This window comes from Choloepus didactylus, chromosome 2 (genome assembly GCF_015220235.1).
Source record: "Choloepus didactylus isolate mChoDid1 chromosome 2, mChoDid1.pri, whole genome shotgun sequence".
Lineage (NCBI taxonomy): Eukaryota > Metazoa > Chordata > Mammalia > Pilosa > Megalonychidae > Choloepus > Choloepus didactylus.
Genome location: NC_051308.1, coordinates 17388169 through 17409248, shown reverse-complemented (window position 1 = coordinate 17409248; position 21080 = coordinate 17388169). Strand labels below are relative to the sequence as shown.

At 41.3% G+C, this 21080-nt stretch overlaps 1 protein-coding gene across 9 annotated transcripts in view; it reads right to left on the bottom strand.

The window, feature by feature from the left end:
- The window catches only part of NTPCR (nucleoside-triphosphatase, cancer-related), a 64176-nt gene that overhangs the window by 14761 nt on the left and 28335 nt on the right, over positions 1-21080 (bottom strand). Inside the window, exon 4 of one of the 9 annotated variants that reach the window (XM_037821152.1) lies at positions 4236-5994. The exons of 7 other annotated variants lie outside the window; for them this stretch is intronic. In XM_037821152.1, coding sequence (XP_037677080.1) covers positions 5968-5994 — 27 coding nt within the window. In that variant the 3' untranslated portion in view covers positions 4236-5967. Of the gene's footprint in view, positions 1-4235; positions 5995-7043; positions 8516-21080 lie in introns of those variants that run through there. One more of the 9 variants, XM_037821128.1, reaches the window with a different exon arrangement.

Below are 21080 nucleotides of genomic sequence, written 5' to 3'. Positions count from 1 at the left end.
GAAACTGAGGCCCAGAAAGGTGATGGGATTTTCCTGGAATCTGTTAATTGGTGACTGAGAACAGACTGGAATTCAGGTCTCTATAATTAATGCCATTACAAAAGCAAAACTAACAATAGGGTTTATTCAAGCTCTGGTTGTTATTTTTCTTTCTTTTAAACAATAGCTGCTACCACACACTCCCAGGGAGTAACACAAAAGAATTCAGATAACACCGGGAACAGGATGAGAGGTTCCCTAGAGCAAGGGCAGAGCCATCTCCTCACCCATCACCAGTGCTTTCTCTTGGCCCCACTCACTGTCATCCATCCAACATACATTTATTGGATGTCGGCCAGAAATGGGCAACATGCTGGGGATAGAGAAATGACTCAGATAACTACCTGGACTTCAGGGAGCCTGCAGACAAGAACAGAGGAATAGATGTGGACATAACGTTCAAGGGTTCATGACAGAAAGTTAGAGGCACGTTAAGAGGTGGGGATGATTAAGAAAGGCTTTCCACAGGCATTATGCTTGGACTTAATTTTTACAGATGAGGGGAGCAAAGACCAACCAAGAAGAAGGGCACCCAGGCAGAGAGATGGACCCAAGCAAAGAAAAATGGTAAGAGGGAGTGAGGGCATCTGGAAAACGTCGAGTCCCGTGTGGCTGGACTCGAGATGCGAGGTCAGATTACACTGCAGGACTTTATACTCCACATGTCTTACAGAGTGTCTGGCCCAGACGAGGTGTGAAATAAATGTGTAATGAGGAAATGCATGGTGGACCTTGTTATTTTGGGTTTCTCTTCTCATAAGAGCACTTTGATTTTCTTTGGAAAGCTACGCCGACTAGGAAACTATCTCCTGGGCGAGGACTAGGCAAGCTAAGCCCTGGAGATTCACCTGAGAATGTGAATCCTGAACAGCGACAAAAAACAGCAAATGGCCAAACTGCTACTCCCATGGTGGTATCCCGAGGGACACTGTCCACAGGCCCTTCCTGCCTCGACCCCCAGCGTAGGCTGGCTTCTACTGCAATGAGGATCAACTTTTCTTTTACTTTGATTAGAAATCTCCACAGTCATTTGCTGTTTTGCTTAAATGAGCTAGCATCAGTTTCTGTTGCTTGCCATGAAGGAAATCCACCTCTGTGGACTGTAGGCAAGAGGCAGGTAAGTTCAAGCAGTTTGAACTTAGTAGAAATCATTGGGCAGCCTCATGACAGCTTTCGCAGCAGCGTGCAGAAAGGATTAGTGGCAAACTCAAAGCTTTTAGGTCCACATTTCTATCACCCTGATTTCACTAGGAATTAAAATAAGTTCTGCATTCAGACTCTGAGAATGTGCAGTGGGGCTCAAAAGAAGTCAGAGACTGGGGGGCATTTGGAGCCACTTCCTCTTCTCTGAATATTTCCTCATCTCCTTTTTGAGAGAAAAGGGAGGAGATGAAGAACTGGGAAAGGAAGGATGTAAAGGAAAGAGAGAGGAAAAGTAAAAGAAAGAGGCAAATAAAATAAAAGGAAGCCCAGATGGAAAGTATTAACTCCTAACTTTGCAAGGGTGAATAATGAGGAGGAGCAAGTGCAGCACTGTTCCATCAAATACCACTGCCTTGAAAATCCCCAAAGAGACACTTATTTTTCCATTCAGCTATTAGAAGAAGCTGACATAGACGTATCTGAAGCTTCTTGGACACTTGACATTACCAGTTTTGCACTCTCAGTTCTGATGTTGCTTAACTGCAAATGCAAGTTGATGTAATGAGAAACACATGCAATAACAGAATCAGCAGCTTACAGTGGGGATGGGGAAAGGAAGGGAGACTATCTTCTTATGGGTTATTACTAGTGTGATTTCTATTCTTTAAATTCCTAAAACCTTTAATACAATGGTGTTTCAGTTTCCTGGCTACAATGGCAAATATCCGTTCATGCAGTGGGTTGGCTTAAACAATGGTTATTTAGTGGCTCATGGTTTTGAGGCTAGGAGAAGCCCCAAATCAAAGCATCATCAAGGCAATGCTTTCTCCCAGAAGCCTGTGGTGTTCTGGGGCTGGCTGCTGGTGATCCTTGGTCCTGACCTTTCTGTCACATGGCAATACACATGGCACCTTTCCTGGCTTCTTGCTTCTCTTCCAAGTTCTGCTTTCAACTTCTGGGTGCTCCCTGCAGCTTTGTCTCTCTGTGTGGCCTTCCCTATAAAGCCTTCTTTAGTCATGGGGATCAAGACCCATGATTCAGTCGGGCCACCCCTTAGCTGCAGTAACCTCATCAAAAGGTCCTATTTATAACAGGTTCACACCCACAGGAATGTTCTTAAAGTTTAAGAACATGTTTTTCTGGGTACATAGCTCCAAGCCACCACAGTATGCTCTCTGGACACCCAAAAGGCATGTTCTTCACACATGCAAAATACATTCATCCCATCACAACATCCCTAAGGCCTTAAGTCATTTCAGTAACAATGCTAAGTACAAAATCTCATTAAAATCGGCTATGGATGTGGTCTGTCCTGGGGCACAATTCCCCTCCATCTGCAGATCTGTGAAACCTAGAAAACGAGTTATCTGCTTCCAATATACAATGGTGGGACAGGCACAGGACAGACATTCCCATTCCAGAAGGGAGAAACTGGAAAAAAGAAGGGCTCATGGGTCCCAAATAATTCCAAAACCTAGCATGGCAAACTCCATCAAATTTCAAGGTCTGAGAGTCATCTATGGATCAATGTTTTGTCCTTGAGGCCTGAAGGAGCAGAAGTCCCACTCCTTTCAAGTGCCTACACAGTGGCCATGCGCTCCCCAACCATGGGGTGAAGGCTCCACCCTCTCCAAGCACTGGGATGGCGGCCAGTCTCTCATGAATGCCAGGCACAGGCTGCACCATCTCCGAGCTTTTGGGTGGCAGCACTCTCCCTGAACAATGGGCACAAGGCCTGTCCCCTCCAAATGCAGGGGTGAACCAGCCCTTTCCTCACACAAGGGTGGGCCTGTTCTCTTGGGCCAAGGTGATCTCTTCAGTCCAAGTCTTAGCTTCCACGGTTCTGTCCTTGAAGTCATTCTTCCTTCAATTCAACCCTTCTCTGTCCCTTCCAGTCCAGTCTGGCAGTGGTTCTGTTCAAACGAATTTCACAAAAACCTTCTCAACTTTGCGTGCTGTTCACAGGGTCCAAACCTTCAGACAATAAAGCTTTCCACAGATCCATCCTGCATAACTGCACCTCCAGTCCTGCCTGACTTCCACTGATATGTCTGACTGGATCCATGTTCAGTTAAACCCTCACATGGAGCCCTGTCCTCTGGGGACCCTCTTTCCAGAAGCTCAGGAAGGTCCCTGATAGAGCCCCTTCTGGTGCTGGTCTCAGAGCTCACTATCTGGGTAGGCTTAGAATTTTCCAAACGATCAATTTCTGGTTTCTTTGTGCTTAAGAGTTCAGTTCTCAGCTTATCCCTTTCCTCTCACACTTTACTATAAGTGTAAGGAGAAACCAGGCTGCACTTTCCATACTTGGAAATCTACTCAGCTAAATATCCAGGTTCATTGCTTTCAAGTTCTGCCTTCCATCTGACATCAGAACTCCATTTTACCAAGTTCTCGGCCAAGTATCATCTTCCCTCCAGTTTCTAATAACACAAGCATCATTTCCTTCTAAGCCCGCATCAGAAGTACCTTCAGCATCCATAATATTTCTACCAACAGTGTCTTCAAAGCAATTTAGGCTTGTTCTATCAAGCACCTCACAATTCTTCCACCCTCTACCCATTACCCAATTCCAAAGCCATTTCCACATTTTGGTATTTGCAAGAATAGCACCCTGCTCTCCTGGTACCAAAAACTGTGTCAGTCTCCTGGCTGCTAAAGCAAACACCACACAATAGATTGGCTTAAACAATGAGAATTTATTGGCTTATGGTTTTGAGGCTAGGCACAGTCCAGAATCAGGGCATCATCAAGGCAATGCTTTCTCCTGGAAGACAATGGCATTCTAGTGCCGGCTGCTGGTGATCCTTGGTCCGTGGCTTTCTGTCACATGGAGAGACACACAGCAAACCCTCTTGGCTTCTCCTTTCTTTTCCAGGTTCCCTTGACTTTCACCCTCTGTCTGCTCCCTCTGGCTTTTTTTTTTCCCCCTGACTTGCACTCTGCTTATAAAGGACTCCAGTAATCTGGATTAAAGCCCAACCTGATTCATTTGGGCCACACCTTGACTGAAGTAAGATCTTGAAGAAATCTTACTTACAATGGGTCCACACCCAGAGGAATTGATTAAGTTTAAGAACATGTTTTTCTGAGGTGCATAGCTCCAAGCCACCACAAATGGTTAGGGGGCATATGAAGAAAAGTGAAGAGTGATAAGGTACAAAACCCATTACCCAAGACAGTTTCTGAGCGTAGCTGTTTAAGTGGCACAATGCCAAAGTTTTCAAAGAAGTCAAATTTAATAGCAGTGAGGCTTCAGAGATAATAAAAAAGAACCCCAGAGAGCACTCACATGCCACAAAGCTATATTTCTGTATTTCAGTGAAATGCCTCATCATCTTCATCATCACAATCATGATGACAACCCTGGACTCACCAAATAGAGCTTTCAAGGACCTATCACATCTCATTTCAACTTCATACCAGCCCTGTAGGATAAATAAGGCATCTGTGATTGGCCCCATTTTATGTGAGAAAATTAAGGTGCCGGAGACAAGTAATATTTTTGAAACCATGGGCATAACCTCCTATCTGTTACCCAGGTGTCCTATGTGAGTCCCTGCACTGTCCTCTGCTTGAGATCTCCTCCCTCCTTTAGTAGCTCCTGTGGGCTAAAGGATGACACATGAGGGACTATGCCTGGCGAGTCCCAATACACAGAACATTGTTTGTTCCTTGGTCCAGCAATTTCATTGCCCTGAGGGATATCACTGTCATCATAGTCAACCTATAATGACTTTGTCAGTTAAAATGATATACATGTAACTGTGAATGTGCACCGCAATTACCCCTTTTACATGGTGTTGGACTTGGGAGAGATTAACCACATATGTGGCAGATACTTTGTTACAGATCTGAAAACAAGTTTATTAGCAAAGGAAGAAGACTTCCCTGACCTCTCCATTCCTAAATGTGCTGAAACACAAGGGGGCACACCCAAGTGACACTAACTGTGAACATTCATCTCATATTGCATGAAAGCAGGTCAGTGTAATCTCACCCTGATCTGACCCTGTGCCTTCATTTTAAAAAATTAAAAAGTGGAAAAGAAACATTGGAAGAATATTTGCTTACTAGAAATTGATTGACAGAATTTAGAAAATATATTATTAATATTTTGCTACCACCCCCTTGATTTCCCTAAGAGTGTTTTTGAAAAATATGCAGTAAGATGTTTATGTGGAACTGTCGAGAGGGTTCAGTATAATATGTTCCTCGTACACCAAAGACAATCTCTCAAATGCAAGAACAAGCATTACATCATCACCAACAGTCTCTTCCAATTATGCAAAATTTTAGTCTTTTTTAATTCAAACACAAGGATTTTGATACAGCAAGTCTTTCCTGGTGAGGCGAATTAGAAGAGGGAGCTGGAGGTGAGGAACACTGCAGAGCAGGATCAAGGTTGTTTTGCCCCCTCCTTTCTTTCTGCATTAAAGCCTCACAAGGTATAAAGGAAGTTGAGTGAAGCACAAATCCCCCAACCCCGCCCAGTGGCCATAAGAGGGGTGGACCTTGCCATGTGTCCCACTAGTCTGTGAGCTCCACGAGGACAGGGGAACAGGGAGGCTCCTATATATCTTATCTTCAGAACCTAACACAGTGTATTGGCACATGGTAAGTGCTCAATAAATACTTAGAAAATTCTCTGAGCTGAGAAAGGTCTTTGGTTAAAAAAGTGGTTAAATGAAGATTACCAAGGCTGTGACTAATTTAGGCATTCAAGTCTTCTGTGCCTTTTGGGGCTGCACAAGGGTCTAGAGGCAATGGTCAACAACTTGGGAGTCAAAGCATCAGGAAAGCTGTGAACATCTGGATAGAAGAATAGACAGGGCAGGTGGAAGGACAGGAAGGGATATCTCTTAGTATATGTACTATGTTCAAGAAAGCAAAACAAAATCACATACATTTCCTTTAAACTGTGTGGGAAGGGCCCTAAAAATTTCTAGTAAGAGATTACAAAAGGGAATTAATTTAAGAGTGCTCATTATTTTAAGTTAATACATATCAAAAGTTATTGCTAGGGTTGAGCCCTCTACCATAAGTTTTACCCTTGGGAAGATGGTTGCTGCAAAGGAGAGGCTAGGCCTCCCTGTATTTGTGCCTAAGAGTCTCCTCCTGAATGCCTCTTTGTTGCTCAGATGTGGCCCTCTCTCTCTGGCTAAGCCAACTTGAAAGGTGAAATCACTGCCCTCCCCCCTACGTGGGATCAGACACCCAGGGAAGTGAATCTCCCTGGCAACGTGGAATATGACTCCCGGGGAGGAATGTAGACCCGGCATCGTGGGAGGGAGAACATCTTCTTGACCAAAAGGGGGATGTGAAAGGAAATGAAATAAGCTTCAGTGGCAGAGAGATTCCAAAACGAGCCGAGAGATCACTCTGGTGGGCACTCTTACGCACACTTTAGACAACCTTTTTTAGGTTCTAAAGAATTGGGGTAGCTGGTGGTGGATACCTGAAACTATTAAACTACAACCCAGAACCCATGAATCTCGAAGACAGTTGTATAAAAATGTAGCTTATGAGGGGTGACAGTGGGATTGGGAATGCCATAAGGACCAAACTCCACTTTGTCTAGTTTATGGATGGATGTGTAGAAAAGTAGGGGAAGGAAACAAACAGACAAAGGTACCCAGTGTTCTTTTTTACTTCAATTGCTCTTTTTCACTCTAATTATTATTCTTGTTATTTTTGTGTGTGTGCTAATGAAGGTGTCAGGGATTGATTTAGGTGATGAATGTACAACTATGTAATGGTACTGTAAACAATCGAAAGTACAATTTGTTTTGTATGACTGCGTGGTATGTGAATATATCTCAATAAAATGATGATTAAAAAAAAAAAAGTTATTGCTAGTTTTTATTGTTCCATGTTTTGTCTTTATTTAATTTTAATACACCTAAAAATAGGATCATTGATGAATTCAAATCCTCGAACTTTACTTTTTCTTGAAGGTTAAAGTTTCTAAACCAAGAAGAACTCTGTCGATGGGGTTTCCATGAACCCTGTGTCCATGGCAAGGACTATGTCAATATCCAGGTGGTAGTACCATGTTTCCCTTGAGGACGAAGAAAGGTGTGACGGCTTTTTTGCATGGGTTTCCTGCCTACTAACCTCTTTTTTTTATATAGATAAATAACAGATTTATTGAGATATAATTCACATACCATAAAACTCACCCACTTAAAAGGTATAATTCAGTAGTTTTTAATTTACTCACAGAGCTGTACAACCATCAACAGTATCTAATTTTAGAACATTTTCATCACCCTAAAATGCAACCCCATTCACAATCACTTCCCTTACTCTCTCACCCCACCCCCTGGCAACCACTTATCTCCTGACTCTATAAATCTAACTATTTTTGGCATTTCATAGAAATTTAATCATACAATATTTGTCTTTTTGTGTTTGGCTTCTTTCAGTTAAGTGCAATATTTTCAAGGTTCATCCATGTTGCAGCATGTATCACTACTTCATTTATTTTTATTGTCAGATAATATTCCACTGAATGAATATATTGTTTATCTAATCATCAGTTGATGGACATTTGGGTTGTTCCCACTTTTTGGTTGTTATAAATAATGCCGCTGTAAACATTTATGTGCAATTTTTGTGCAGACATATGTTTGTACTTCTCTTGGGTATATACTTAGGATGGGAATTCCTGGGTGATACAGTAATTCTATGCTTAACCATCTGAGGAATGACCAAATTGTTTTCCTAGGTGGCAGCACCACTTTAACATCCCACCAGTGAAGTATGAGGGCTCCAATTTCTCCATATTCAGTAAGGTTATGCTAACTCACAGACTTCAGGGTGAGACCAAAGTTTGAATCCCAGCTCTACCAACTACTAACTGAATGACCTTGGAATGAATTACATAAAACCTTCTTAGCCTCAATGTTCTCATCGATAACGTGGAGATCATATTACATATGTCATGGAGTTATTGTGAAGTCTATATGCTCTAATGTACACACAATACCAAGCCCAGCACCCAGTACAGGTGTCCAACAAATGGTGGCCACTTCAGTATTCTATACAAACCCTCCATGGACTAAAAATAACATTTTCCAGCATTTCCATCCAGGAAGTAATCTGAAAAAAATCCAATGACATATACTTTCTAAATGTCATTAAAATGACCAAACATATTTTTTTATAAGAAGTGACTAGCAGGGATAAAAATATTTTTCATGTTGTTAATTAGAAAAATATGAAAATGTTACATAGCTCTTTCCAGAGTTCTTGATTCACAATGGCCTTCACTCTTGCCTCTACAGCAATGACGTCGTCATTAATGTTTTGACTACCGGCCTCAAGTAACCTAAGTATTGAAATGAATTAAAAACAAAAACAATTTTGATTTTTTGGTTTTGTTTTTTTAAGTGGTTATACTTATACAGCAGTAAACTGTAGAAGACAAGAGAAAAAAAAAATTTGACCAAACTTCTGAAAGAGCAACATCACCTTCAGAAAGGCCACCACCAATGCTCAAACCTGCACCATGGCAGACGTTTCTAAATTACTAAAATGAACCCTCTGTTGGTCCAGAAGATACTCCTTAAAGTCACAATATAAACAGGAACTGGTGAGGAAAGCAGAGCAGTGAAGTATCCTATCTCACAGTACTCAGACCAAGATGAAACACAAACCGGTAATAGCACCAACAGAGATTTTTGTTAGAAAATTCTTAAGAAACAAGGAAGAACAGAGGAGCAGAGCATACACTCATTGACCCTATTAAACAAGTTAGGAAGCAGTGAGCAAACATGCAAAAAGCCTCAGACATCACATGGATAATAGCCACACTGTGCTGCCAACAACATGTGCATCCCATGGTCTAAATGCTAGCTTCAGTCATACAAAGAGCCTGGATGATTCAAAACAATTTAAAGTTGCTCATCAGCTTGTCAATTAACCTGAAGATGGCAAAATAAATCAGCGATAGACTCTCATAAAACTCAATGGGGGAGGGCGGGGCAAGATGGCAGACTGGTGAGCTGTATGTTTTAGTTACTCCTCCAGGAAAGTAGGTAAAAAGCCAGGAACTGCGTGGACTGGACACCACAGAGCAATCTGTCTTTGGGCATACTTCATACAACACTCATGAAAACGTGGAACTGCTGAGATCAGCGAAATCTGTAAGTTTTTGCGGCCAGGGGACCCGCGCCCCTCCCTGCCAGGCTCAGTCCCGGGGGAGGAGGGGCTGTCAGCTCCAGGAAGGAGAAGGGAGAATTGCAGTGGCTGCTCTTATCGGAAACTCATTCTACTGATTCAAACTCCAACCATAGATAGACTGAGACCAGACACCAGAGACTCTGAGAGCAGCCAGCCCAGCAGAGAGGAGACAGGCATAGAAAAAAAACAACACGAAAAACTCCAAAATAAAAGCAGAGGATTTTTGGAGTTCTGGTGAACACAGAAAGGGGAAGGGCGGAGATCAGGCCTTGAGGCGCATATGCAAATCCCAAAGCAAGGCTGATCTCTCTGCCCTGTGCACCTTTCCTTAATGGCCCTGGTAGCTTTGTCTATTAGCATTTCAATAACCCATTAGATCTCTGAGGAGGGCCGTGTTTTTTTTTTGTTGTTTTTTTTTTTAAATCCTTTTTGCTTTTTCTAAAACAATTACTCTAAGAAGCTCAATACAGAAAGCTTCAAAGAATTGAAATTTGGGCACGTCAAGTCAAGAGCAGAACTAAGAGAGCTCTGAGACAAAAGGCAATAATCCAGTGGCTGAGAAAATTCACTAAACAACACAACTTCCCAAGAAAAGGGGGGTGTCCGCTCACAGCCACCATCCTGGTGGACAGGAAACACTCCTGCCCATCGCCAGCCCCATAGCCCAGAGCTGCCCCAGACAACCCAGTGTGACGGAAGTGCTTCAAATAACAGGCACACACCACAAAACTGGGCGTGGACATTAGCCTTCCCTGCAACCTCAGCTGAATGTCCCAGAGCTGGGAAGGGGGAGCAGTGTGAATTAACAGAGCCCCATTCAGCCATCATTTGAGCAGACTGGGAGCCTCCCAACACAGCCCAGCAGCCCAGAACTGCCCTGGGGGGACGGCACTCACCTGTGACATAGCACAGTCATCCCTCAACAGAGGACCCGGGGTGCACAGCCTGGAAGAGGGGCCCACTTGCAAGTCTCAGGAGCCATACGCCAATACCAAAGACTTGTGGGTCAGTGGCAGAGACAAACTGTGGCAGGACTGAACTGAAGGATTAGACTATTGCAGTAGCTTTAAAACTCTAGGATCATCAGGGAGATTTGATTGTTAGGGCCACCCCCCCTCCCCGACTGCCCAGAAACACGCCCCACATACAGGGCAGGCAACACCAACTACACACGCAAGCTTGGTACACCAATTGGGCCCCACAAGACTCACTCCCCCACTCACCAAAAAGGCTAAGCAGGGGAGATCTGGCTTGTGGAGAACAGGTGGCTCGTGGACGCCACCTGCTGGTTAGTTAGAGAAAGTGTACTCCACGAAGCTGTAGATCTGATAAATTAGAGATAAGGACTTCAACTGGTCTACAAACCCTAAAAGAACCCTATCAAGTTCAGCAAATGCCACGAGGCCAAAAACAACAAAAAATTATAAAGCATATGAAAAAACCAGACGATATGGATAACCCAAGCCCAAGCACCCAAATCAAAAGACCAGAAGAGACACACCTAGAGCAGCTACTCAAAGAACTAAAGATGAACAATGAGACCATAGTACGGGATATGAAGGAAATCAAGAAGACCCTAGAAGAGCATAAAGAAGACATTGCAAGACTAAATAAAAAAATGGATGATCTTATGGAAATTAAAGAAACTGTTGACCAAATTAAAAAGATTCTGGACACTCATAGTACAAGACTAGAGGAAGTTGAACAACGAATCAGTGACCTGGAAGATGACAGAATGGAAAATAAAAGCATAAAAGAAAGAATGGGGAAAAAAATTGAAAAACTCGAAATGGACCTCAGGGATATGATAGATAATATGAAGCGTCCGAATATAAGACTCATTGGTGTCCCAGAAGGGGAAGAAAAGGGTAAAGGTCTAGGAAGAGTATTCAAAGAAATTGTTGGGGAAAACTTCCCAAATCTTCTAAACAACATAAATACACAAATCATAAATGCTCAGCGAACTCCAAATAGAATAAATCCAAAAAAACCCACTCCGAGACATATACTGATCACACTGTCAAACACAGAAGAGAAGGAGCAAGTTCTGAAAGCAGCAAGAGAAAAGCAATTCACCACATACAAAGGAAACAGCATAAGACTAAGTAGTGACTACTCAGCAGCCACCATGGAGGCGAGAAGGCAGTGGCACGATATATTTAAAATTCTGAGTGAGAGGAATTTCCAGCCAAGAATACTTTATCCAGCAAAGCTCTCCTTCAAATTTGAGGGAGAGCTTAAATTTTTCACAGACAAAGAAATGCTGAGAGAATTTGCTAACAAGAGACCTGCCCTACTGGAGATACTAAAGGGAGCCCTACAGACAGAGAAACAAAGACAGGACAGAGAGACTTGGAGAAAGGTTCAGTACTAAAGAGATTCGGTATGGGTACAATAAAGGATATTAATAGAGAGAGGGAAAAATATGGCAAACATAATCCAAAGGATAAGATGGCCGATTCAAGAAACGCCTTCACGGTTTTAACGTTGAATGTAAATGGATTAAACTCCCCAATTAAAAGATATAGATTCGCAGAATGGATCAAAAAAAATGAACCATCAATATGTTGCATACAAGAGACTCATCTTAGACACAGGGACACAAAGAAACTGAAAGTGAAAGGATGGAAAAAAATATTTCATGCAAGCTACAGCCAAAAGAAAGCAGGTGTAGCAATATTAATCTCAGATAAAATAGACTTCAAATGCAGGGATGTTTTGAGAGACAAAGAAGGCCACTACATACTAATAAAAGGGGCAATTCAGCAAGAAGAAATAACAATCATAAATGTCTATGCACCCAATCAAGGTGCCACAAAATACATGAGAGAAACATTGGCAAAACTAAAGGAAGCAATTGATGTTTCCACAATAATTGTGGGAGACTTCAACACATCACTCTCTCCTATAGATAGATCAACCAGACAGAAGACCAATAAGGAAATTGAAAACCTAAACAATCTGATAAATGAATTAGATTTAACAGACATCTACAGGACATTACATCCCAAATCACCAGGATACACATACTTTTCTAGTGCTCACGGAACTTTCTCCAGAATAGATCATATGCTGGGACATAAAACAAGCCTCAATAAATTTAAAAAGATTGAAATTATTCAAAGCACATTCTCTGACCACAATGGAATACAATTAGAAGTCAATAACCATCAGAGACTTAGAAAATTCATAAATACCTGGAGGTTAAACAACACACTCCTAAACAATCAGTGGGTTAAAGAAGAAATAGCAAGAGAAATTGCTAAATATATAGAGACGAATGAAAATGAGAACACAACATACCAAAACCTATGGGATGCAGCAAAAGCAGTGCTAAGGGGGAAATTTATAGCACTAAACGCATATATTAAAAAGGAAGAAAGAGCCAAAATCAAAGAACTAATGGATCAACTGAAGAAGCTAGAAAATGAACAGCAAACCAATCCTAAACCAAGTACAAGAAAAGAAATAACAAGGATTAAAGCAGAAATAAATGACATAGAGAACAAAAAAACAATAGAAAGGATAAATATCACCAAAAGTTGGTTCTTTGAGAAGATCAACAAGATTGACAAGCCCCTAGCTAGACTGACAAAATCAAAAAGAGAGAAGACCCATATAAACAAAATAATGAATGAAAAAGGTGACATAACTGCAGATCCTGAAGAAATTAAAAAAATTATAAGAGGATACTATGAACAACTGTATGGCAACAAACTGGATAACGTAGAAGAAATGGACAATTTCCTGGAAACATATGAACAACCTAGACTGACCAGAGAAGAAATAGAAGACCTCAACCAACCCATCACAAGCAAAGAGATCCAATCAGTCATCAAAAATCTTCCCACAAATAAATGCCCAGGGCCAGATGGCTTCACAGGGGAATTCTACCAAACTTTCCAGAAAGAACTGACACCAATCTTACTCAAACTCTTTCAAAACATTGAAGAAAATGGAACACTACCTAACTCATTTTATGAAGCTAACATCAATCTAATACCAAAACCAGGCAAAGATGCCACAAAAAAGGAAAACTACCGGCCAATCTCCCTAATGAATATAGATGCAAAAATCCTCAACAAAATACTTGCAAATCGAATCCAAAGACACATTAAAAAAATCATACACCATGACCAAGTGGGGTTCATTCCAGGCATGCAAGGATGGTTCAACATAAGAAAAACAATCAATGTATTACAACATATTAAAAACTCGAAAGGGAAAAATCAATTGATCATCTCAATAGATGCTGAAAAAGCATTTGACAAAATCCAACATCCCTTTTTGATAAAAACACTTCAAAAGGTAGGAATTGAAGGAAACTTCCTCAACATGATAAAGAGCATATATGAAAAACCCACAGCCAGCATAGTACTCAATGGTGAGAGACTGAAAGCCTTCCCTCTAAGATCAGGAACAAGACAAGGATGCCCGCTGTCACCACTGTTATTCAACATTGTGCTGGAAGTGCTAGCCAGGGCAATCCGGCAAGACAAAGGAATAAAAGGCATCCAAATTGGAAAAGAAGAAGTAAAACTGTCATTGTTTGCAGATGATATGATCTTATATCTAGAAAACCCTGAGAAATCAACGATACACCTACTAGAGCTAATAAACAAATTTAGCAAAGTAGCGGGATACAAGATTAATGCACATAAGTCAGTAATGTTTCTATATGCTAGAAATGAACAAACTGAAGAGACACTCAAGAAAAAGATACCATTTTCAATAGCAACTAAAAAAATCAAGTACTTGGGAATAAACTTAACCAAAGATGTAAAAGACCTATACAAAGAAAACTACATAACTCTACTAAAAGAAATAGAAGGGGACCTTAAAAGATGGAAAAATATTCCATGTTCATGGATAGGAAGGCTAAATATCATTAAGATGTCAATTCTACCCAAACTCATCTACAGATTCAATGCAATCCCAATCAAAATTCCAACAACCTACTTTGCAGACTTGGAAAAGCTAGTTATCAAATTTATTTGGAAAGGGAAGATGCCTCGAATTGCTAAAGACACTCTAAAAAAGAAAAACCAAGTGGGAGGACTTACACTCCCTGACTTTGAAGCTTATTATAAAGCCACAGTTGCCAAAACAGCATGGTACTGGCACAAAGATAGACATATAGATCAATGGAATCGAATTGAGAATTCAGAGATAGACCCTCAGATCTATGGCCGACTGATCTTTGATAAGGCCCCCAAAGTCACCGAACTGAGCCATAATGGTCTTTTCAACAAATGGGGCTGGGAGAGTTGGATATCCATATCCAAAAGAATGAAAGAGGACCCCTACCTCACCCCCTACACAAAAATTAACTCAAAATGGACCAAAGATCTCAATATAAAAGAAAGTACCATAAAACTCCTAGAAGATAATGTAGGAAAACATCTTCAAGACCTTGTATTAGGAGGCCACTTCCTAGACTTTACACCCAAAGCACAAGCAACAAAAGAGAAAATAGATAAATGGGAACTCCTCAAGCTTAGAAGTTTCTGCACCTCAAAGGAATTTCTCAAAAAGGTAAAGAGGCAGCCAACTCAATGGGAAAAAATTTTTGGAAACCATGTATCTGACAAAAGACTGATATCTTGCATATACAAAGAAATCCTACAACTCAATGACAATAGTACAGACAGCCCAATTATAAAATGGGCAAAAGATATGAAAAGACAGTTCTCTGAAGAGGAAATACAAATGGCCAAGAAACACATGAAAAAATGTTCAGCTTCACTAGCTATTAGAGAGATGCAAATTAAGACCACAATGAGATACCATCTAACACCGGTTAGAATGGCTGCCATTAAACAAACAGGAAACTACAAATGCTGGAGGGGATGTGGAGAAATTGGAACTCTTATTCATTGTTGGTGGGACTGTATAATGGTTCAGCCACTCTGGAAGTCAGTCTGGCAGTTCCTTAGAAAACTAGATATAGAGCTACCATTCGATCCAGCGATTGCACTTCTCGGTATATACCCGGAAGGTCGGAAAGCAGTGACACGAACAGATATCTGCACGCCAATGTTCATAGCAGCATTATTCACAATTGCCAAGAGATGGAAACAACCCAAATGTCCTTCAACAGATGAGTGGATAAATAAAATGTGGTATATACACACGATGGAATACTACGCGGCAGTAAGAAGGAACGATCTGGTGAAACATATGACAACATGGATGAACCTTGAAGACATAATGCTGAGCGAAATAAGCCAGGCACAAAAAGAGAAATATTATATGCTACCACTAATGTGAACTTTGAAAAATGTAAAACAAATGGTTTATAATGTAGAATGTAGGGGAACTAGCAGTAGAGAGCAATTAAGGAAGGGGGAACAATAATCCAAGAAGAACAGATAAGCTATTTAACGTTCTGGGGATGCCCAGAAATGACTATGGTCTGTTAATTTCTGATGGATGTAGTAGGAACAAGTTCACTGAAATGTTGCTATATTATGTAACTTTCTTGGGGTAAAGTAGGAACATGTTGGAAGTTAAGCAGTTATCTTAGGTTAGTTGTCTTTTTCGTACTCCCTTGCTATGGTCTCTTTGAAATGTTCTTTTATTGTATGTTTGTTTTCTTTTTAACTTTTTTTTTCATACAGTTGATTTGAAAAAAGAAGGGAAAGTTAAAAAAAAAAAAAAAAGAAAAAAAGAAAAAAGACAAACAAGGAAAAAAAAAAAAAAAAAGATGTAGTGCCCCCTTGAGGAGCCTGTGGAGAATGCAGGGGTATTCGCCTACCCCACCTCCATGGTTGCTAACATGACCACAGACATAGGGGACTGGTGGTTTGATGGGTTGAGCCCTCTACCATAAGTTTTACCCTTGGGAAGACGGTTGCTGCAAAGGAGAGGCTAGGCCTCCCTGTATTTGTGCCTAAGAGTCTCCTCCTGAATGCCTCTTTGTTGCTCAGATGTGGCCCTCTCTCTCTGGCTAAGCCAACTTGAAAGGTGAAATCACTGCCCTCCCACCTACGTGGGATCAGACACCCAGGGAAGTGAATCTCCCTGGCAACGTGGAATATGACTCCCGGGGAGGAATGTAGACCCGGCATCGTGGGATGGAGAACATCTTCTTGACCAAAAGGGGGATGTGAAAGGAAATGAAATAAGCTTCAGTGGCAGAGAGATTCCAAAACGAGCCAAGAGATCACTCTGGTGGGCACTCTTACGCACACTTTAGACAACCGTTTTTAGGTTCTAAAGAATTGGGGTAGCTGGTGGTGGATACCTGAAACTATTAAACTACAACCCAGAACCCATGAATCTCGAAGACAGTTGTATAAAAATGTAGCTTATGTGGGGTGACAGTGGGATTGGGAATGCCATAAGGACCAAACTCCACTTTGTCTAGTTTATGGATGGATGTGTAGAAAAGTAGGGGAAGCAAACAAACAGACAAAGGTACCTAGTGTTCTTTTTTACTTCAATTGCTCTTTTTCACTCTAATTATTATTCTTGTTATTTTTGTGTGTGTGCTAATGAAGGTGTCAGGGATTGATTTAGGTGATGAATGTACAACTATGTAATGGTACTGTAAACAATCGAAAGTACAATTTGCTTTGTATGACTGCGTGGTATGTGAATATATCTCAATAAAATGATGATAAAAAAAAAAAAAAAAAAAAAAAAAGCTGATGAAACCCAAGTCAGTTTTCCACGAGTGAGCTCTTGCAAGCCCTACCAGGTGCTTACTGGACAGCAACTCCAGAGGTGGCTACAAGCATCCAAAACACAGCAGATCCACAACTGAGTTCACTCTCACACCCCGCACCCAACCTTCTCCTCCTCTCCCATGCCCTGGTGAGTAGCTCTGAGCAATCAGTCACCTGATCCAGGAACCTGGGGGTCAGCCTCACCTCCTTCCTCTTCCTCACCCACCATGTTTCATGCTGCTACCCACCAAGTCTCTTCAGATCTGATCCTCTCCCTCTTCCCCATTGCCCCACCTTTATTGACCTCTCATCTTCTTATCCTGAACTAAGGCAATAACCTCTCAACAGGTCTCCAAACTGCCTACAAGCCGAAGCCCCAGCTCCTCTAGCTGGATCCCCAGGCCCCCTGTCATCTAGTCCCCACACTCACCTTCAGCCTCATCTCCTGCCACACGCACACACTACAGCAGCACCAACTTCTCCAGGCTTTGCACGTGTTTTCTCTCTGCTCAATGTGCCCTTCATCAGCAAATTCTCTCCCCCTCCTCCCCACCAGGGAATCTCACTGGTTTCCCTTGAAGACTCAGCTCAAACATCCCCTTCTCTGTGGATCCCTGCCCACCATGCCCCTCACCTCCCCAGGCAGGGCCAGGCCCTCTTCTGGATGCTGCCATGAAAGCCAGCACAGGCTTTTTATCACAGCACTCACCACCCTGAATCAAAAGGCCTGTTTCAAGTCTCTCACCCCTCTAAACTCAGGGACCCTCAAGGGCCACATTCTGCCCCTTTATCTCCATATGTCCAGCCCCTGGGGAGGTTATGCCCATCGTGGCCTCAATGAATGGATAATACATAGGTGGACTTGGTGGAATAAAAAGTCATTTGCCAGGGACTGAACATGACAGTACCAACAAATCAAGAGGAAGAGAAACAACAACAATCCATCTGCCAGCCCACAAGGAAGGTGCAGCCCAGCTAGAGAGAAAAAAAAAAAAAAAAAACTCAATGGGATACAATGGGAATGTCCTGTTAAGAGCTCTAAAAAGCAAACACCCCACCCCCACCCCGCCGCCACCATAATGTGAATGTTGGTACGCTTGATGGTATCCCACAGGTCTCTTCAGCTCTGTTCATTCTTCTTCATTTTTTGTTCTTTCTGCTCCTCATCCTAGTTCATTTCAGTTGTCTTTCATTTGAGATCACTGACTCTTTTTCTGCCAGCTCCAACTGTTCATTTCAGTTATTGTGGTCTTCAAGGCCAATATTTCTGTTTGGTTCCTTTTGAGAATATCATGGAGGTGCCCATATTGTTCATTCATTGTTTTCCTCATATGCTTTAGTTCTTTCTCTATGTTTTCCTTTATTTCCTCGAGCATAGTGAGGATCTTTTTTTAAGTCTTTGGTATTTCTCAAGTCTGGTCTTTGTTGATGGTTTCTGGATCTGGATTGTTAACATGTTCCTTCGGCTAGGCCATCATTTCCTGTTTGTCTTTTAATCTTTCATTGCACACTGTTCATTTTAATATTTTAAAGTGCTAACTCTGGGGTTTAGTACCTGAATTCTCTGTTCCTTATGATTTTATCCAGCTAGTGATACGACAGAGATTTCCTTGAGTGCCAGGAGCTAACCAAAAAAAAAAAAAAAAAAAGCAAACAAACTCTTGAAGAAACAGTAAGCCACTCTTCTCCCAAATACCCACTGGCCTCATATGCCCATTTCCTTCAGGCCTCTGTTCAGATGCCACTTTATCACAGAGGCCTTCCCTGACCACCCTATGTGATACAGCCACTCCCCCAGCCCAACTACCAGCCTTCCCTTCTTTACCTCCACCACGGCACCTTATAACCATTTAACACATTGCACATGTACTTAGCAGGCCTCCTCCACTCCATGAGAGCAGGTCCTGTTTTGCACACTGCTGAACTGAATAGAACAGTGCCTGGTCCATAGCAGGTGCTCAATATTTACTGAAGAATGAATGAAAATTTTCTATTGCCACTTTCTTCTCGTGATGCTTTACTAGAGAATAGGAGAGATCAAAGGTTGTTATCAGCTAGACTTTTATTTTCTTCTCAGGGGCATTGTTTTTTCTTTTCCTTTCTTTCCTTTTTGCTTTCTTTTGTTTTCTTGTTTTTGAGAATACATCTGGCAATGTTACAATTTTTTACTTCAATCATTGCCTAGAAACCATAATTTTAAAAACTCAAGAGGAGAGCCTATTGTATTTACCCATATTTTTTACTCTTCCAATGTTCTTTCTTCCTGATGTTCCAGAACTCCTTCTTTTATCATTTTCTTTCTGTTTAGAGAACTTCCTTTAACTGTTCTTTTACAGCAGGTTTGCTGGCAACAAATTCTCTTAGTTTTCTTTCATCTGTAAATGTATTAATTTCACCTTCATTCCTAAAGTACATTTTTATTGGACACAGAAATATGGGTTGGCAGTTCTTCTCTTTCAACCTTGAAAAATGTTGTGCCACTTCCTCCTGGACTCCATACTTCTGATGAGAAATCTGTGGTCATTCTAATGTTTTTTTCCTCTATAAGCAAGGTATCATTTCTCTCTCACTGCTTTCAAGATTTTTTGTCTAATTTAGTTCTCAGAAGTTTTACTATGTACATCTTGCCATGGATTTCTATGGGTCTGTCCTGTTTGGGGCTCACTCAGCTTCTTGACTCTGCAGGTTTATGGCTTTTGCCAAATATGGGATATTTTCAGCCACTATTTTTTTGAATACATTTCAGCCTCATGCTCTTTCTCCTTTTCTGGGACTTCAATGACAAAAATGTTAGATCTTTTGCTATAGGCCTACAGGTCCCTGAGGCTCTGTTCACTTTCCTTTTTTTTCCCAGTCTGCTCTTTGTTGTTCAGATTGAGTAACAGCTCTATCTTCAAGTTCACTGATTCTTTCGTCCGTCATCTCCATTCTTCTGGTGAGCCCATCCAGTACCTGGATAACTTTCAGATATTATATTTCCCAATTCTTTGCTGAGATTTTCTATTTTTCATTTGTTTCAAGTGTGTTTATAATTGATTGGTAAAGCATTTTTATGACTGCTTTAAAATCCTTGCCAGATAGTTCCAACATCTGTACCATCTTGGTATTGGCATCTGTTGATTGTCTTTTCTTATTCAAATTGATTTTCCTGGTTCTTAGTATGACAAGGGATTTCTGATTGTGTTCACTATGCCATTCCTTGGGTCCTGAGGCCCCTAGTCTGTCTGCTTTCTTCTCTCTACCTTTTAGAGTCTTCTTATGTTTGTTTTATGTATAATGTCCAAGGATTTTAGCTGTACTTAGGGGAAGGAATAGAGAGAAGTACATCTACTCTACCTTGTCTGCAACAGAAAGTCTTCTTAGATGCTTTTCTGCAAAGCAATGTTCTGTTTACCTGACACTATTAAAAACAGTAAGTCCAGATAATAATACTACATTTAGGGGGTACTCTTTCCCCCATAGGATGAGCTTCGTCCCATCTGTACATCATGCATACTCACCTGGTGGCAAAGGGAGGCTGCACACCCTTACGTAGCTTATTTCCTTACCTGGAATCTTGTCTCTTCTTTCCTCCGTTTCCTCCTTCGAGAACCCAATCACCTCCTTTGGAACATTTCTCCCCACTCTTTCTGCTCATACAAATCTCTCCCTTCTCTCTCCCTAGACTTTGACTATCCCATGGTCTGTTTTTCTAGAAGGAAGACAATAAGCCTCACATGTTCCTGTACCATAGACTTAGTTGAGGTTGCAACAGAGGCTCTCAAAAATGGATTCAGATACTTCACTGAATATTAGAAATGGAAAAGACCCAAGACACTATCTAATTCAACCCCTATATTTGCAGATAAGGAAAATGAGTTTCCTCATTTATAAAGCAGGAACTCAAACTCACAAACCCCAAAGGAGCACAAGAAAGAATAGAATAACAGAGTAGGTCAACCCCTATCTCCTATATAATTAACACAAAGTAATCACTTTGTTTACAGATCACTGGAAGCAATGATTATCCTGCCTTGGGAATAATGTCCAGGCTAGAGGAAA